The sequence below is a fragment of the Wyeomyia smithii genome, chromosome 2 (assembly GCF_029784165.1).
Source record: "Wyeomyia smithii strain HCP4-BCI-WySm-NY-G18 chromosome 2, ASM2978416v1, whole genome shotgun sequence".
Lineage (NCBI taxonomy): Eukaryota > Metazoa > Arthropoda > Insecta > Diptera > Culicidae > Wyeomyia > Wyeomyia smithii.
This window is the reverse complement of record NC_073695.1, coordinates 14,605,508-14,625,350: the sequence shown is the minus strand read 5'-3', so window position 1 is coordinate 14,625,350 and position 19,843 is coordinate 14,605,508. Positions and strand designations below refer to the sequence as shown.

Sequence of the window (19,843 nt, the reverse complement as noted above, 5' to 3'; positions counted from 1 at the left end):
CCAGAAACGATAAATTCATACTTCGACAAACTTACTATTGTGCTCGACGAAATCCCTGCCGCAAATATAGTCAGTTATGATGAAACAAATTTTGTGGATGACCCTAAATCCAAAAAGGTCGTCATCAGAAAAGGAGAAAACCATGCGGACAATATTATGGACCACTCGAAAAGCTCTTTTTCAGTTATGTTTGCTGCTGCCGCGGACGGTTTCGTTCTTCCACCTTATGTTGTCTATGCTTCCGTTCACCTCTACAGCATATGGACCGAAGGAGGGCCAAAGGATACCAGATATAACCGTTCCAAATCCGGTAAAAGTATAAAATTTTCCGAAAGCCATAGATCTCTAACTTCTTATAAATTTCCAGGCTGGTTTGATAAATTTATTTTCGAGGACTGGTTTACTTCTATGGCGTTGCCATAGAAGTGGACAATTCATGAACAATTCATGAAAAATTCATGAATGTGGACAATGACTTGCCGAAAGTGATCATCGAGATAACGTAGCCTCCCACTTGTCATATAAAGTGATGAAAAGCTGTTGAGAGAACAACGTTCGATTTGTTTCCCACCCCCCACCCCCCCTAAACGGTATTCGCAGGTTGAAAAATCTCATACTCCAAAACGAAAAAGGATAGTTAAAATCGAGCCAGGAGAGAGTGTTGGAGAAGAACATCTCGAACGTTTTGATATCAACGAAGATGTTGATCAAAGCATTCTACATTTCCAAAACAACAGCGAAAAATAAAAATCAAACAAGAACCCGAAAATTTGTCGTATTCAGAAGCTGACAAAAACACGGATCCTAACTGTTCCGCAGTAAGCCCGCCAAGATCAAACAAGAAAAGAAAGAAGACTCGAAGAAAAATCTTGTGAGCAACGAAGAAAAAAAAATCGAAACGGAAGTCAAAGTAGCCAACCAGCCACTGTGATTTTCAAACGAAAACTCGAACTATGCGTTAATGTATTACCATTGTTACTTGATCTGATTGATATTTAATTATAATTAGTTATTGAATTAAACGTTGAGTTGTCTGATAAGGTACAAAAGCAAATTTTAATTCAGCCCTCAACTTTTTGTTTAGAGAAAGTGAATATTTATTAAATAATTCTCCAACCGAAAAAAATTTCCTCATCTAGTTTTTAAACCAATTAAAATTACCTAAATCGAGAACTGTCAAATTACAGCTTCGGATAAAACGTTGGTTTTCCGATAATGTTGTCTTGATTTCTGGGCGATCAATTTCACCCCTAAAACAGAAATTTCAAACAATTAAGCGATTCTTGACATACAGATGTTTATTGAAGATGATACCGTTACTGATGCTTAACTTGAAGAGCAGTACTTGTTTTAAAATTCGATTACCAGCTCAAATACTTTTCTATCTTAAAATATTTCCATATTATTGTGAAAAGTGATCAATTTCACCCCATTCCATGGTATCAGCTGAAAAGATGTAATTTTCAAAAAATATTTATCGTTGTCCTTCGATTTTTTAATGAAGAATAAAAAAAATTTTCGAAATCTGTTGAATGGGCGAACTGTCATTTAATGGATTTGAGTAGTTCATCATTCTTCATTTAAAAACTAAAGGACAACGATTAACATTTCTTAAAAAGCACGTTTTGCTCAAAGAACGCGTCTTTTTTAAGAGCCAGTTCGCGAAGACCGCAACTAGGTCTTGTTTCGAGGTTCTCCGATCGGACTGAAACTTTCAGGGTTTGTTTATCTAGATAATGGTACAATGTTTCGCATAATATCAGATTTTTTTAAAAGAGGTAAGTGGGGTAAAAAAGCACGTCAAAAATTGATGTCCAAAAACTGCTCAAAACGTGAAATTGTTATAACTCTGTGTAAACTAAATTGATTTTCATGAAAATTGGCATGTTTAATCTACTCTATAATAGGAACAAAATGAACAAAATTAAACTACAACCGACCTCTTGGTTATTAAATTATTCAAAGGACATATTTAAAAAAATGCTCTACAAATAGTATCGCGTGGCTTTGTTGGCATTCATTCTACTTCTGTAAGCTCCAAAAATAACCTCGAAAGTAACTTCGAAAGTAAGCCGAGAGTAATTATTTTACGATTTGAGCAGTTTCTAAATACAAAATTTTGAAGAGCCTGTCTACCCCAGTAACCCCTTTTCCAAAAACCTCAAATTCTGAAAACTATTGCATTAGAAACAAACATAACCTGAAAATTATAGCCCAATGGAAGAACAACGACACAAAACGGAGTTTCACTTCTCGTACAATGGGTTCGAAATGATGGTCAAAAACATGTTATTGAAAAATTGGATTTTCTCACCTATCTTTATAACGGCGCATTTCTTGAATATATCAAATGAAAGCTCTTGAGTTGCACCACAAAACGTTTTATTTGGATTTTTATCCTAGATCTGTTGGCAAGAGAAAAACTGTTGTGAAAATCACCTTCATTGTTTAGAAAAATGCGAATATCCCATCATGTATTCTCGATAGCAACTTTTAATAACCCTCATTTTGTTCTTATTATAGAATAGAATAAACAGGCCAATTTTCATGAAAATCGATTGAGTTTACACAAAGTTATAACAATTTTACGTTTTCAGCAGTTTTTGGACATTAATTTTTGACGTGCTTTTTTAACCCCACTCACCTCTTTTCAAAAAATCTGATATTATGCAAAACATTGTACTATTATATAGATAAACAAACCCTGAAAGTTTCAGTCCGATCGAAGAACCTCGATACAACCTCCCTTGTGAAGGTGGTTGCGGTTCTCGCGAACTGAATGATATGAAGATTGGACTTGGAAAAAATGCGACACTTTGTTTTGGGTGTAACTTTTTATCGCGTGGGTAAAAGTTAATGAGATTTTGGGTAATACTAGTTTAGAGTGTTATGTTTATGTGTGCAAAATTTTATCGCGATCTGTCGAGTAGTTTCCGAGATGGCTCTGAAACAAGAAGAGCTACGAAAGCAAATCTTGGGCGCGGTGATCGATAATTCTGGTCAGTCGCACAGAAGGATCGGCAAATGGCTTAGAAACCACCATTCCACCGTGTCCCGCATTGTGAAAATGTTCCGGGAGACGGTGACCATCGAGCGGCGCGCTGGAAGCGGCCGAAAACCGAAAACCTAGAAACCTAGAAATACCTAGAGAAGGCGCGGAAGATAAGGCAGTACTTTCAGAAGTACCCAAACCTTTCCACCCGAGACCTGACCAAAAAGGTCAATTCGTCGAAGTGGTTTGTCTAGCTGGCAATAAAACAGGCTGGGCTATATGTTTTTAAGGTAGGAAGGCGCGAAACCGGACTGACAAGTAAAACACGGTGGCCAAATGGCGTGCGCGGAAGCAGTACCGTGACTGGCTGGTTAAACCAGGCTGTCTCGTCATGGACGACGATCAAGGCGGATACCAAACGAATCCCCGGCCTCGGGTATTTTGTCGGTACGTGGAGGTTATAGAAAAGTTCCAGAAGAGTAAGACGGACAAATTTGCGAAGAAGTAGTTACCTGTTGTGGCAGGCGATCTGCTAGTGCGGACGGTACAGCCAGCCGTTCGTTACAACCGGCCTTATAAACGGGTAGATTTATCGAGAGGAATGCTTGCAGATGTGTTTACTGCCCTTCCTCCGCTTTTATCGTGGTCCCACGCTGTTCTGGTCGGATCTCGCTTCGTGTCATTGAGCCAATCCTTTAATAGATTGGTACGAAGCGAAGGGCGTTAATGTGGTCCAGAAGGAGAACCCGCTAAATTCACCAGAACTTCGGTCCGATCAAAAGTTGTAACTCGTAAACCCCCAACTGTAGGCTACCTGCACTTCAGTCTGGGTTTGAATCTCAGGGGTGTCGTTTACTGGTGAACTAATGCTGTCAGCCGGTGCGAGCCACCCTGTACAGCCTTCTCGTCGAGAAGGGTAATTAATTCAATCGACTAAGGGGGATGAACTAACTCGCGGTCAACTGTGGAATGTGTCGCCGAACGGACCCTAACAAACGTGGGGATTCGCCTTCACGGTTAGGAACAGAAAGAACACATCCGGAAAGGTGCCGAGAGTTCTAGAGGCTAAAGTTGTTAGAGAGGGGCAATATCTGACACTAGTTGTCAAATCTTGACATTCGGCCACATCCGTTCAACCACTTCAGCAACGCATTTCCAGAGACGTAGCTATCTAATACCCCCTTTTAGGCAATCTTTTCGCATACACTCTGTAGTCCGTTCACACCCTTCTGAGAGAAGGTTGCCAGAATGAAGGCGAAGAATATTGTGGTCAACATTCTCCGCTCGCAATGTTGACAGCATTTCTCATCGAGTCGTACTCATTCGTAAAGGAAACTTGGGATGGGACAAGAGTCTATTTGGGAAATGCCGGTTACAAAGTTTTGGGCGAGAATGAATAAGAAGCTGAAGAAAAGCGGAAAAACATTCAAAGCCGATGAATCTTTGAAGAAAAACTGGGAGAAATTGTGCTAGGAAGATGGGCAAAGCCTCGCCCAAGATCTCATGAACAGTGTCATGAGAAATGTATCTGAATAAATTTTTGGTGATCATTTTTGTGTGTCTCATTTTGTCGATTCCAATCTTTACAAGGTCTGACTACTGATAGCGTTCTATTCAATTTGATTGAGTCACCTTCGTTATCGGAATTAACCAAACAAATCATTTCACGAACTAAAAGCGGTCATGCACAACTACCCTTTATTTTAAGAAAAAGCAACCAATCTGTCTTACCTCTATCAGTTGGGCCTTGGTAAGTTTTCCCATGTTAAGTCAAATCGAACCGCAGACCCGACTCCCGGTGGTGCCCATCCGCCAATTCCTCTAAGTTTCATCTTTACAACCCTATTTCCCCCGGAACCTATTTTTGGTCTTCTGGAAGCTACTGAGAGCACCATAATGTAGCGCCTCCCAATTGGTAATTGACATAGTTTACGGTTAGACCTAGGGCGGTATCTAATCGCCTTCGATCCTCTAACTTTCGTTCTTGATTGATGAAAGCATCTATGGTAAATGCTTTTGAAACTTACCTCTCGCACCGTAATACTAATGCCCTCAACCACTTTTGTCATTACCTCTTGATCTAGATTTTGACAAATTTGAAAAACTGAGAACTTCGAGGGTGTCACGAAGTTGCTCACTTCTAAATGCTTTAAACTTAGTTAGTTTCTTTCTAACGGATTTCCTCAATCTCACTGAAATCGACTAGAAAAATTAGCTGTGCGTCCACCAAAATGCAGAAAATTGTGATTGTGTGACGCTAACTAATGTACTATTGAAAATGTTCAGCCTTGTTCAACGGATATTCCCACCAGTCAAAACTGAAAACAAGGTCAAATATCAGACAAATCTCTCAGTGTCAGTCTAAATTGAACAACCAATTACATCTTTCTTCTCCAGCACAACCGACACTGAAGCATACAAAAGGTTTGACATTGTTAACGATTTGTGATGTTGTTTTGCTCGCTTGAGTCGTTGTGCCCACGCCCACTGGATTTGTTGTTTTGCTTGCTCGATAAGCCCACCGGAAGAGTAGCTCTCAGTAGTCACGTATGAAAGCCTAGCATGTAGAAATTTTGTCTTCATTGTTTATCTGATCACTGTTGAAAGAGGGACTCATTGGACTCCATACATCAAAATGTATGATTTTCACTGGTCTGGTTGATCAGACACAATTACTTTTAAATGGTATTCTTGGTGTTTGCCTACAACACAATGATGGTATAAACTATGCTTCCCCTGAATAAATGATCGTTTTTCTGAATGTGCCATTCGCTGAGAAACTTTTTTTCATATTCTCATCGCCCAAATGTTCTAGTCTCTTGTGCCAAAGTTGGAGCGGACTATCGACCATGCAAATACAAGTAACATTATCATTGTCCGTATAGACTATCAAATTGAGAACGAAAATACCACCGACTTCCCAGAAACAATGACCCTCAGATCTTTCGGATATTTTCTCCGGTTTTACAACAATACGTATCGTATCGCATCGTTTTGAAGCATGTGATCGCTTGCACCTGAATCCACGATCAGGGGGATCTCCTTGTTGGCCGATGCCACTGGTTTCGCAAGCTGCCTGCGTGCAACGACCAAGTAATACTCGGTCGTAAACTTCTCGCGTCGATATCCCGCTGGGATAATACCCTTCACTGGACTCGTATTTTCAGACTACTTGTGATATTTCTCACTCTTCTCCTCGGCATTTAAAAATAGGTTCTGGATGGCGACCAGCAGAGAATTCAACTTCTTGTTTACCGAGATGAGCATACACGAATTCTAGTACGTCAACCAAACGATGTTGACCACCTCGTCATCCTCTTTCAGCCGCCGTTGATACTTGGTCGAATTGAGGGCAGCCTCTTCTGGTGCAGCATCTCTAAGGATGTTGCCGCAGTCCCCCATTTGCGGGATCCTCTCCAGGCGGTGTAGCAGACCCCGTATCATCCCCATGCGTCCGTCGTCCTTAACTGTGCCGTAGTAGTTGCCATCTATTTTTCTGAGAACTGGACTATTTTCATAACCTTCAGTATCTGAAAATAGATCAAACAATTGCCAGATAACCCTGTGGGTTTCTGGTGCCTTCCGGTGGAGACTTGTTTTCTAGGTCTACACCATTTCAAGAACAAAACCAAGTTCATGTGGCACGAGTACAAATCTAGACTTGCACTCATTGATACATCAAAAAAGTATCAAAACTATGAGCCTGGGCCCATAACCTATTGTTCGGTGAATCGGCATACCAAACTCCACGCATCTCTGAACAGGCCTATAAATCGCGCATCTCTGCTATACAAATTTTTGTTCCTCCTCGTGGATATGATAACAGTAATTTTAGACGCTAATTTTTCTATTCCGTTTCTGTTGGAACTATGAATTTGGAGTTGTGCCAGTGCTGCACGAAACCTAAAATAAGGAAGGAATGTTAGAATGCAGTCTTTGCTTTGTTGAAGACCGAGTATACCTCTGCATCCCCTACAAAGACCACAGAGGAGATTAGTGATAAGTGATAAGTGATATGACCATGATTATTGGAGTAATGTAACAATACAGGTATGACCGTGTACATATAATGTGCGAATAATAAAAATATATTATAAAATAAGATAAGAAGTTTCAGGACATGTGAAGAAGATCTTAGTTAACTGCCTTGCCGAACTGAAATTCTTAAATTTTTAATGAGAAAATGCAAAAAAAAAAACTAAAAATAGATTCGAAAAACTTACGGAAAGTGGCCGTTATATTGTGTTACCAAAAAATAAGAGATAAACTATTACGAGACTAATTCATGACTTATCAATAGTTGTTGTTGTGGTCCTTTCTGTGGCTGAAAAAATGAATTGAAATAAGTTATTCTAACAACATTGCAGCCCTTGCAAAGACGTGTCGCTTCTTTCCACAACCATTCATCGCATAAAGTCGTCAAAACAGCTCATCCACTCGTTCACGCATCTACCACAACCACGAACGTTATCGGCAAAAAGTGGAAAAATCGGAGCACCGAGATGCGACGATTCTCAGCTCTCAGATCGAGTGAAACAGAAACGACCCTACACGATTATGCACCATTTTACGAGACGTTTCTAAACCTAATTTATGAATAAAATTTTAACAGAAAACATGGAACCGCGGGCCTCACGCACGTAAAAGCAACATCGACTTTAGCAAATACCGTGTATCATACCAGTTCGTTAAATGGTCTATACGTTTGCCAGTGTATGCACGGGAAATGTCTTTTTTCTTTATAAGCCAACGCATGAGGAAAATTTGATGAAGATTGAAAAAAAAGCAGCAGAAAAAACCGATATTGCAATCCACACCCACGACATTCTACCCTTTCAATGCAGCGTAAGATAGGGCGTCGAATATTTTCGCTAGGCATGCGCTCGAACATCAACTCAACAAATCAGAAACAATAATTTGTACTTATCCCACTGAATCCATTGAAATTGTTGCATATTCGAGCGCTAACCTGCAGCAACCACTCACACCAAATACACTAGTTCCAGAAGAAAAAAACTGATGGAAAAACACTTGAAATGTTAATTTTTACTAAACAAACAATTCACACGTGCTGACGAGACCGGACTGCCAGACCCTCCCGCTAGGAACTGTTACCATTATATTGTAAAAATACAGCACTCGTAACTGGTTCGCGGCTTCTTTACGAAACGAATAACGAACTCATTGTCACGAAAATGATTTTTGAGAAGAACGGACTCATTGAATTTTTTTGGGTCTATTTAGTATTCAAATAAAATTTTAATACATGCGAAGAAATAATATTCTTTTGCAGTGCTGTGGATACAATTGACTTTTACAACTATTCGCAATATTTTGGTGAGTAGTTGAATTTAATTTTTAACTACTTCACAATCAAATGATTCCGGAGCGCTCAGAAGCGCCATTGGTGTGTAGCAATAGTAACACCCGACAATTTAGTTTATTTTCTTGTCATTGTTGATCGAATGTAGATTAGAATACTAAGCATTTCAAAACAGCACGAGAGACGGGCACTCAGGCATCAAAGCAATTTTGTACGCTTTTTTTCGCAATGCAGACGATGACTTTGGTCTATCACGAATTGGAACCCGACAAAAGCCGGATGGAATTGAACCTTTCACTTTTTGCCTCAACCAGACTTCACCGTTCGTATGGTACTGTCTTAGCAATAGAAATGAACTTAAAATTTCTGCTCGCTTCCTTTTATACCAGGCTTTAAAGAAAATTCCTTAGAAAGGCCTCGTAGAAAACAAACAGCAATCTATTATTTTTTAACTTAAAGCTGATTTGTTACTGACTTTATGTGATCTTCATACTTGTTTTGCTGACTACGGAATGTACGACAACACTCTTTCTTCACTAATTCCATAGAAAAACCTATAGACCGCTGGACCGGTTTTCAATAAATTGAATATTGAAAAAAATGTTTTTATGTAATTTCGATGATGTAAAGAAAAAAAAAAAAGATTGCAAGGTTTTATAATTTGTCTGGAAAGCTGAGCGTATAAAACACAATTTATAGAAATTTCAGTGATGAATTATTTTTTAAAGATATGGAGCTTATAAACATTTTTTTTAGGATAAAGTATAAAAAGGTCTTATTTGTTAGTTTTTCTAAAAAGTTGAGAATTCTCTACGTATTATATCGCAACTCTTGCACCATGAAATCATGAAAAATTGCAATTGTTAGAATTGTAACTGAAAACCTTGCGAAATCAAATGCGGTGTTATATGTCCATTTTTTCGCACGGCACAATAAAAAACAACCAAAAATAAACTAATGTAATAATAGAAAGCTAAAAGAAAATAGTAGCGATTTTTAACCATATAAATGACTCTATATCCACAGACACACTAACCACAACGGCGGCACGGTGCTATACCGGCACATCACGAGACGCTTCTTGTTATCACCAACAAATTAACACCTTCTCGAAAAGGATTAGCCAATACCGGGGAACACTGCACGGTGTATAAAAAGATATCCCAGCCGAATCGAACACTTTAGTGTGTCAAGTACCGTTAAAATTGAAAGTGCTGAACGAAACAAACGGTAAAGGATGCGAAGTTGGATAAAATTGTTGCTAGTGCTGGGTGTCAGTGTGGTCACAGTGCTTTGTGAAGAATCGTCAACCGAACAAGCCTCGAAAGATGTTGACGAGGGGCGAGCGCGCCGAAAAAAGTTTTATAAGTTTTTGCTGCATGCATGTGAGAGAACGCTGCGTTAGTGCTGAATCATCAAGATTAAACATGATATTTTGATTTTTGTTCTAGTGACTCCCATGATCTCCTCGGTATCCCAGATCATGCTGATCAAGGTCAAAGTGATTTTGATCGGTCTTTTTTTAGTTGGACTCTACTTCTTTGGGCACAAACTATTTCCAGGTGGTTTTTGCGGGCACTCAACTGTCTCTGATGTGGCCCCACCGTACTTGGGTGATTACGGCGGAATCACGGGGTATCACTCGGCGGGTCCGGATATAATTTCTAGCTATCCTGGTCCGGAACCGTTTGGCTATAGTGGTTCATACCTTTCCCCAGCGGGAGGATCATCTCCACCTACTTCATCCGGGATAGTATCGGCCATATCGCCTTTCTCTGGTGGACCACCAGCGACGAAGAACGGTTCCCGGCGCAGACGTGATTTGAACAATCGAGAGGATGACGAGCTGCTGGATAACGAGTAATGTTACGGTAATGTAAATGCGACAGTTTCTAATACATTTTTTTATAGAATTTACTGGACCGACCAGTTAACGGAAATGGGATTCCGATTTCTTGGCGTAAATGAGCGAGTTTGCCGGAAGCGATTTGTGTGCGAATTTGACTTCCACGCGCGAGGCAATCCGATTCTGCTGTTCGCTACCAGAGCGATGGGGTGAGTAACTTGAATGAGCTAGCTGCTAACGAACCCGATTTTATTTCGACAAATTTCTTACCAGTCGCGACATTTTCCATAATTACCGAGACCTGGGTGACGAACGAGCCCGGTACTATAAGGACTGTGGTCGAATCTACGCCGATTGTGCAGTTCCGAAGAAAAAACCACAACATTACACCCGTCGTAGGGGACAGTTTCCTCGTACGACTACGACTACGGAAGCACCAGTAACAGAAGAATCGTCCGCATCGGTTGAGGTGGAAGATGAAACCGTGAATGAAATTTCGGCGGCAGGTGAAAAAGCTCACAGAAGTCAGCGGAACGAGTGGCAACCCATTACCTCCGGCCCACTGGGGAAACAAATCTTGCGGCGTACCTGGAGCCAAACCGAGAGGGCAAATTAGCCCATAGCGTGATAGAACGAACAATGCGTGTGGTGCGTGTAAATAATTGACTTATTTAATTAATTTATTGACTTGTGACTAGCCTAATAAGTAAGCAAACCGTAACGGTAAAAAAATAAACGTGATTTGAATGGTAACATTTTATTACTCACTCACTTCGCAGCAGTCACAATGAGGGGTCGGCACGCGTTCGTACTGTTGTTATTGCTTGTTAGTCTGTGTTGTTTCGAGAGTAGAATGCACTTTTTGACCGGACGTCTCAGAAGAGATCTTACCTCCCTGGTGCCTGTTCTTGCCGGTAGTTTGAGTCAGCGTAAGTAAGACAAGTTGTTTGCTTAAACATTCGGTGTCAATTTTAAACCGATTGTGCTAGGTGTTAACAGCGCTGGCGGTGTGCCGTTCTGCAACAGGTGCTCTTCGGTATTAGTTTAATCCTTTACTCGCGCTCAGTGTTTCATATTCGCTTTATTTGTTTTTGCTCTTCTTGTGAAAATCATTGGTGATATTTGAGTATGTGGTTTAAAGGTTACGCAAAAAGAAGGTAATAGGAATAATATTTTTTGAAAATGTGAATTCTAAGGAACCTAACAATAGATTGTTCAAGGTCATTTGCTAAGTGGTACAATTACCTTTAAAACGGAACAAAATCGATCAGAATTGGACATTCCTGTTGAAAATATTTTAAACATAGGTTTAAAAAATTACATTCGAATCGCCGAAAATTACAAAACTTCAACATTATTCAATATTACATTCTGTTGGAAGGACAAGCCTTCTAACCGGAAACGTTACTGGAATCACCATCAGTACTGGACCTGCTGACAGACCGTCAGCGGATGACAGACGTCAATGTGGGATTCGGTCCATGTAATCATGATCTTATGTGCAAATATTTTATTAAAGTTCTTATTCACAAAATTTTATGTAATTTGTAATTGTTAGTCGCGTACTTTTAATACTACGTAAAGCAACTGACGGCAGGAGAATTTTTTTCGCGATGATGACAGTTGGAACAGCAACTACACCATGAGGTCATTTTATAAAGTTGTTTGCTCAATTGTATACTTATCTTTTTATGATGCTATAACGATAAAGCCATTTTTGTAAGTAATAAATAGCAGTGTTTTTAGTTAATGTCAAATATAAATGGTCCAAGTGGCCAAATCCAGATTGCCAACAGTGTTCTTATGTAAAAACTTGAATTTTGATATGTCGCAAGCAAGGTTTCGCTACCGTCTTTAATTTAGCTTGTGTCTCTGGAAGGGAACTAACCTCACGGTTCCCCTCGATAATTCCGGAACAACGAGAAATTTTGAAATGTCCCCTACTGTCCCTAAAACTATGATAAATTTCTGATCTTTTGAAAAAGGTTGGATCAAATTCGGTTTAGATCTTGCGGAATGACAGGTGAAAGAATTTTAATTTTTCTCTGGAGGGGTTAAGTACGCAAGTGTTAATGATGGTCTGAAAGCGGTAAATGTCAATAATAAATCTCTCGCTGTTTTCCAGAAACCGCAAGTCACAACATGAGATATACACATGGTAATGAAGTCTATTTTTGGCCTCTGTTTGTTATTATATTGGGGCTATTTGATAATTTTCACTTTTTTCCGGAACTTGAAAGTCGCCATCTTAGATTTGAAAATGCCGTTTGGAGTTGGTTTTCTACCTCTGGGAATCATTTCGGTTCCGAAAATAGCCATATTAGGTATTCGGCCATTTTTAATGTTTTCTGGAAACCAGAAGTCACCATCCAAAAAGGCGTCTTGAGTTGATATGCGGTTTCTGGGCATCATTTTGGGTTTTAATAGTGTCTGGGATCGAGTTCTAGTCTCTGGATATCATCCTGGTTTCCAATATACCCATATTGGCTGGTATTTGGCCCTGTTTGCAGCCCAGATTGGTTGAAATTTTGCATTCAAAACAAGGCTCTACATTTGTCAATAGTTCAATAGTTAGCATCCCCAAATTACGATTTCCCTCATTTTACTGGACGCGTTACCAATTTCCGAATCGATTGTTGCAAGAATGAAGAAATTTCTGACTGACTGAATTATAGGCATTTGAAATTGGACATTTTTCGTGATGCTCTCGAAGTTCGAATCCAGAATGTTGCCGTAATATTTAATTCTACGTCAAAAATCGGAGGCAGTGTTCATTCTATAGTTTTTATGGGACATATTCTTTCTGACTGTGGAATCAAGCCAGTTTGGAACAAAGTGGATGCAATAAAAAGACTCAGAGAACTAACAACTACTTCCTGGGGATTACCACCTATCTCGAGAGGTTTACACCGGACCTGTCAACCACGACTCCTTTTTGTGATTTGTTGTGTAAAAATTCTAAGTTCCAGAACACAGTGAAGCATTGAAAATGATCAAGAATGTATTTGTGAATCCGAGGGTGCTAGTATATAGAGCTTTCTACTCCAGATCTCACCAATACAGACTTAGTCGTGTATCCTTATAAAATCGATTTGTTTTCAACCAAAAAATCAGCTGATATTTAATTTCGAAAAATATTTCACTTATGAATCCTAGTTCATTAGTGTTACCTGTTTTAACAAACTTTGTTTTAGTGGAAAAATAGATGAAATAAAACTAAAAACCGGCTTACAACTTGAATGAAAGTTCGAGGCAGGAGGAAAACAAACATACAAGCAGTTAAACGTCATCCGTAGATTGCCTTATGGAAAAAAAATTCTCACCTTGTAAACAAACCCGCAGGAAATGGCAAAAAGTGAGGTTATTCTTTGTATACAATGATCTATTATGCGCCAAATGATCACACAATATTGATTAACAACGCTACTCCCACAGGCTTGGGAGCTGTGCAGCTGCAGGAAAAAAGGTGTGTAAAGGGTTATATGGTACATTAGTAGGGACTTTCGAATGCTGAAAAATCATACGCGCAAAGCGAGAAGAAAGCTTTGACAGAGGGCCACAGAATGATTGCAGATTTACTTTAGAGGAATGGAGCCTTGTGTACAGTGAACGACCCAACACTTGTAGAAGTAAAGGAAGCTATGAACACAGGTCGTTAAGTGATGCAGTTAGAAAATTCCCCCGTTCAAAGATGAATTGTACTGTTGTTAGGGTGTGATACTACAAGGAGAGTGTTTGATTGTGCCTTCGAACCTTCAGAATGCTTCGTTTAGCTTAAATCGGACATTCAGGAATCGAGTGGTTAAAGCAACGATTAGGATTAAAGGTTTGGTGGTCACTAATGGATACAGCCGTAGAAAAAGCAGTACGAAGTCGGCTCCGCCAGAACCAATCTCAATTAGGGAGTTGCCTCAAAAGCCTTTTACATCTCGATATACTTAAACCATTACCTTTTGATGAATCATTGCCAGTCCATCGACCGCTACAGCCGTTATTGAGTCATTGAAATATTACGTAAACTACAACATCTTCATAACAGACAACGCTAGAGACTACTTGAGTAAAGAAATGGAGAAATTTTGTGGAGAATTTGGAGTAAAGTTGTGTCATACGACGCCATACTGGCCGCTGGCTCAAATCGAAGTACTCTCGAGGTCCTGCGGATTGCAGAGCTCAACGAGCCGAATTGGAGAAAAGACCTGCAAAAACACAACTATGTGTGAACATTGACGCGTAATCAGGAAAAGATTTTGAGCTAACCGAGATTTTGTTTGAGCCTTAGTTTAGCGACTAGATCCCATAGCTACTTCAGCCGAGGCAGGGATTGAATGCAGAAGTGAGAGATAATGACAAAACCTAAAAATTCAATTCCAAAATCCGTTACGATGCAGTGAAAGGAACCAAGGAGTCGAATCTGGGTAATGGTGATGGAGTGCTTATGAAGAATCTGGAGCCAGCAAATGAGGCGGGTAGTTAACAAATAGGATGAAACCGAGAACCTGACCTTCTAGCAAGTTGTGGAGCAGTGTAACAGTCTCATAAACCTCAACCAGGATACCGCCCCACAACAATCATTCGAAACCCAATCATCGGCCACGTAGCGAAAGTCCCTTCTGTGAACAGCCCAGATTCTTTGCTGAAATGCACTGTCGTTTTCGTGAACATAAATGTCATAACTCCTGTCAGAACTCCTCCACATCACTAGAGAGGAAAAGGCTATACTCGCTGGCCTGGGATGTACGACTGAATACACTAAAGTCGCTTTTTACGCGGGGGATACGTGCCGCGTAAAAAAACGCGTAAATTCCGGAATCTGCGAAAACCGCGTAAATTCCGAAATCCGCGTAAAAAAACAGCGTCAATTTTGCATTCTGAGTGGAGGGAAACCGAAATCCGTGAAAAAAAAAAACCGCGTAAATTCCGGAATCCGCGTAAAAAAATCGCGTAAATTCCGGAATCCGCGTAAAAAAACCGCGTAAAAAGCGACCTTAGTGTATTTGGATGATTTGGACGCCATCTGGGTAGGTGGGCGGACCAAACACCGGCGAAATTTCGAGTCTTATTTCGCTTACAAGACTTTGGGTTGGATATGCGTATAGAAAAATGCTGTTTCAGCATGCTCCAGACGAAATATCATGACCAAATACTGGATGCGGTCAGATCTGACCCGGGTAAGGTGTCAGTCATGAAAAACATGTCACTCCCGCACGACGACCCTGCACTGCGGTCGTATCTGGGAGCCAAAAATTATTATGAAAAGTACCGTTTCGACTCAAACATAGAACACTTTACAATGAAAATCGAATTATTATAGCTAGTGTAATAAAAGGTATGATTATTATATATCATTTCGTTTCTTGGAATGTCCTACACTCTGTGATGTATAGCTCTTCACAGTACGGCTACTCCCAGGTAAACAGCAGGCGTTGGAAAAAGTGACAGTCAGTATTCAGACGGTTTGCTTATCTATCTCTAAGCGATTACGTTGAAGTGTTTTTTTTGTTTTCATGTACAAAACATGTCTAAATCTATAGAAATTGCACTTATTTGCAACAACAATAAAATAACCAACATGCTTGACCTTTAAGATCGATGAGAAAATTGAATTTTCGTTGATTTTTTAGTGCAAGAAGTTACATCATAGCTCAAGTGTTCGAAGTTTGATGCAGTAAGGTATGTGAAGGAGATGATGCCTAAGAACCGCAAAAGTTCACCCAGTCGTCAGAAATCGTTGTGTTGGCGCTCACATTACTCTTCGGTTCCCTGACAGCCTGAAAGCTTGACAGTAGTCAAAAGCAATCGAAGTCAGGTGGAAAAAGAAGGCCTGGCATTGGTGTGCGCTGTGACTCGGTTACACCGGATGCTGATCGGCCGAAAGTTCGTCTTGGAGACCGACACTACAAGCCTCTTCTACGAGTTCAAGAAAAAGAGGTCATTCCCATCTACCCTACAAACAAGCTTCAACGGTGGGCTCTGATTCTTCTGCTCCAGGATTTTGAAATCCGATAAATCTTTACGGATAGCTTTGATCACGCAGACGTTCTATCTAGGTTGATCAATCGTAATGATAATTGAAAAAAAGGAAGCATGTTAGGTTAAAAACAAACAAAGTAAGCATTTTAATGGAAGGGTACAATCATTACACACAATAATAGACATGCCACTTCTCCGCAGATACACGGGCATATCTCACAATAGATCAACGATTCTGGTCGCAGTGAGGAAGACCATACAGGAAAAAATGGGTATTGTGGGCCAGGGTAGTCTAAAGCGCTAGCTACTAGCAGCTATAATGTTAAGCTGGAAGGTTCCTACAGGTTCATGTACCTCAGGGTAGCGAATGCGTATCGTCATTACGTAATCATTCTGTTTCCTGCTATCAGAGTCGTTCTGGCCCTGCGTTCGAGTTGGAGAAAGGAGGAACCTGGCTGAGGTCAACAATGGTTGAACAGCGGTTGAGTGTTTTCTGCTTGCTAAGTGTTCATCGGCAGATCAATCGTGAAAAGACACATGAACCGCTTCCGGAACGTTGACGTTTGATGCCCGAAGATTTTATTGAGAATCTTGACTGTGTCTGCGAAGGTTTAAATGAAGAAAAGAGTTTTTACTAAAGAACATCTATTTATATTCGAGGTTGGACAAAGAATAATCAAATTTTTCACTCTGATGTTGAGGACAACTTTTCACCTGTTGCCTTGATGTAACAATCACTAAACACTAGCATTGATTTCTATTTTTCAAAATACCATGTTTTTACTTCTTAAATTTTGAAGAACTTCTCACCCCCCCCCCCCTTCCCTATTCAAAATTCTGGCTACGCCCGCTACACCCAGCATTAGACATAACTTTGATTGAAACTCCACCCACGCAATTCGAAAATATAGATGACGTTCCATGTTTAGATTTTCGCAGAGCTGACAGAGCGACTCAAGTCCTTAAGCGTTGCCTTCTCTCACATCAATTGGGAATTTTTGGAATCCTCTCCAACTGTGAATGATGCCATAGAGTACTTCAACTGTTCAACCGACTTATTCCAGTGATAGATCGAGATTCGCCACCTGAATACAAGTTCTGAGCAATTCGAGGAGTCGCCTGATGGGTTCTAGTTCAGGTTGTATTACTCGAGATATTCGGAATAATTCCCGATAATTAAAAAGAAAAAGAAAAAAGACTTTTGTTCAGTAGGACCAAAATAGTTTTCATTCGTTATTGGATTCGTTTAAATTGGTCTATACACGTACACCTATCTTATCAAGCTGTGTTGAATTTCATTCGAAAAAAAAGCTCAGAAATTCGACCATCATAAACAATCTCGCATTTCATTATCCTGTTTTTTTTCCAAAAGTTTTGTTATAACTTCGAATTAGTTTTAAAAAATAAATATAAAGTCAACTGTTTTAATTTGCTTTCGTAATAAAGCATAGCAAATAAAAAAGCAAAAGTGATACACGAACGGATAACGTGATCATCCGAATCCGAGATATCAGAGAAGACTTACACACAACTATTCGTGCAACGGAAAAAAGGCTGGATCTCTTTCTTTTCTATCCGCATCATTCGACGATGCACAGCGGAATGAGATTTGAAGTACCAAACTCAAAATATTCAGGCTATTCGCGACAGCAAGGTGGATTTAACAAATGTGGCAAACAAACGAGGCTACTTGGCAGCCCTGCAAGAAGCTTTGGACTCACAGCATCCCTATAATCTCGCCAAAGCGTCTGCATTGATAATAGATCATTGCACGGAGCGACCTGATCTCATTTTTTTTGGCAGGTCAGGGAGTTTGTTTACTACCATCTTTACTTTCGCTACTTCGAATACTTTAGGGTTCACACAAATTAGTTTATTTGTCATCAGTTAGAGCATTTCGATACACAACTAACACAATGTATAAACAAATTATGTGCATGTCAATGACTTTCGACGAATGTGTGACAAATTAGTAGCCGATTGTGTTTTTTTACGCTTTCTAGGCATTTAGTTTGGTTGCGAAGGTGATAAATTTGGTTTAGTTTTTTGGCTGTGAACTGATGATTACTTTCCACAAGAGTTAAAAATATTTTAATACTTGAATAACTCATTTCACCAATATTCAATATATATAAACATGCCCAGACCACACCGCTCGGTGGATCTATTCTTGTTATTTTTTGTGTGCGCTAGCGCTGCTGATAGCATCTCTGAGACTGAGAATGTGCGTCAGTGATTCTTAGTTTGTTTTGAAAGCGCTTCCAGCAAGCTTGTTTTGATAAGCCTACCTGCTGCGCAGGATCATGTCGGAATATGGCTGCCTGTGGCTATATTGGTGTATTAAACTTCTGAACACTTAAAGGTCTTTAAAGGCGTAGCAGTATTGTTTTGCTCGGACCTGTTTCCGTGGGTAGCCTTTAGAGCTATGATAGGTACCTGTGCTCAGGTGCGACATAAAACAAAAAGTGGCTCGTATATAGACGATGTGTAGAGTGTGGCTAAGTAGTGTAAGTCACATAGCGAACGAAGGAAGGTGTCTTTTTATCTCGTACCGCAAATCAAGACGTGTAATAACTGCTGTTCTGTGATTTTGAGTGGTCAAGTGCGAAACATGATTTGGAAAATTCCATGGATTCACATTCAACTTTGGTGGAACGGATTGTTCCTTGCATTGGCTGGTTGTGCAAATTCGTCACCCGAATTCCGACCGTTGGTGAAATCGCGCGATACGCAGCCGTTGGATTTTGTGTTTCCCAATGAGCTCGTGCCCAGACTGGACGAAACGGAATGTGTACCGGAGTTTCCGATATGCACAAATGTAGCGGACTATCCGCAGAAGCTGGTGGACGAAATAGTTTCCCGTTATGAGCAGCGTTTTGCCGAGGTTTTTGGGAACGATGTAGTGATCGATAGTGGTGATGTGTTACACCAGCGGTTCGATACATCAGACGATGAGTTCCTTTGCACTAGCGAGGAAAAGCTGGTCCACCCACAAAGTGGATACACCATGGAGGAAAAACTGGTGATGATTGTCAACACACCGAACTATTCTCAAGGCGTCCGCATAGAAGTGTGTCGCCATCCGGAGCGGCCGTGTAGTAAACTAGAATATCTTACTTCGCTATTCAAGACGAATTGTAAGCAACTTTATTCTTACCGTACGCTATTGGCCATCAATCCAACAACCAAGCAGCCTTATAAGGACACGTTCCGGCTTCCGTCGTGTTGTAAATGTGTGATCCGACCTTTGCAGAGACCATATAATTATTCGTAGGATTATTTTGTTGATTTATCTGTAAGACCAGAAACCATCAGTAAATTGTTTTCTGATATATTCTGACAAAAATACGAAAGTACCAGTTGACATTTTAGTTATTTATTAAGAGAAGATGTATTGCGATGAGGTAATTTATATGAAGAAAATAAATGTTGTATATCTAAAACTTACTTTCTTAGCAGACTATCATTCCAAGATTCAAACTGTTTCAATTTAAAAGTGGACATGAAAAATCTTGAAATGGATATTCTTCTATTCTTGTGTGTTTAATTTACGGTTAGATACACAAATGTAGGTGTATTAGTTGTCAACAGGTAAACATTAAAATTTCGCTTCACTTACTTACGTAATGATTTCTTTGGGTCCGATGGCCCGGTAGAATCAAGTTATGCAGAGAGAGAGGGAGAGTTATTTTTCGCGGCAGATGATCCT

At 40.0% G+C, this 19,843-nt stretch overlaps 2 protein-coding genes across 2 annotated transcripts; both read left to right on the top strand.

Moving 5' to 3' along the window:
• The first annotated feature begins 9,513 nt into the window (after window positions 1-9,513).
• Window positions 9,514-10,904, top strand: LOC129722400 (uncharacterized). Its single transcript, XM_055675806.1, has 4 exons — window positions 9,514-9,700; window positions 9,767-10,175; window positions 10,227-10,370; window positions 10,435-10,904. Exons 1-4 carry the CDS (start codon window positions 9,553-9,555, stop codon window positions 10,775-10,777), a joined length of 1,044 nt encoding a protein of 347 aa, XP_055531781.1. The 5' UTR covers window positions 9,514-9,552; the 3' UTR covers window positions 10,778-10,904.
• A 7,463-nt stretch (window positions 10,905-18,367) lies between these two features.
• On the top strand, window positions 18,368-19,581 carry LOC129722398 (protein spaetzle-like). The gene has a single exon (XM_055675804.1). The coding sequence runs from the start codon at window positions 18,746-18,748 to the stop codon at window positions 19,406-19,408; it is 663 nt and encodes a 220-aa protein (XP_055531779.1). The 5' UTR covers window positions 18,368-18,745; the 3' UTR covers window positions 19,409-19,581.
• Window positions 19,582-19,843: the final 262 nt, after the last annotated feature.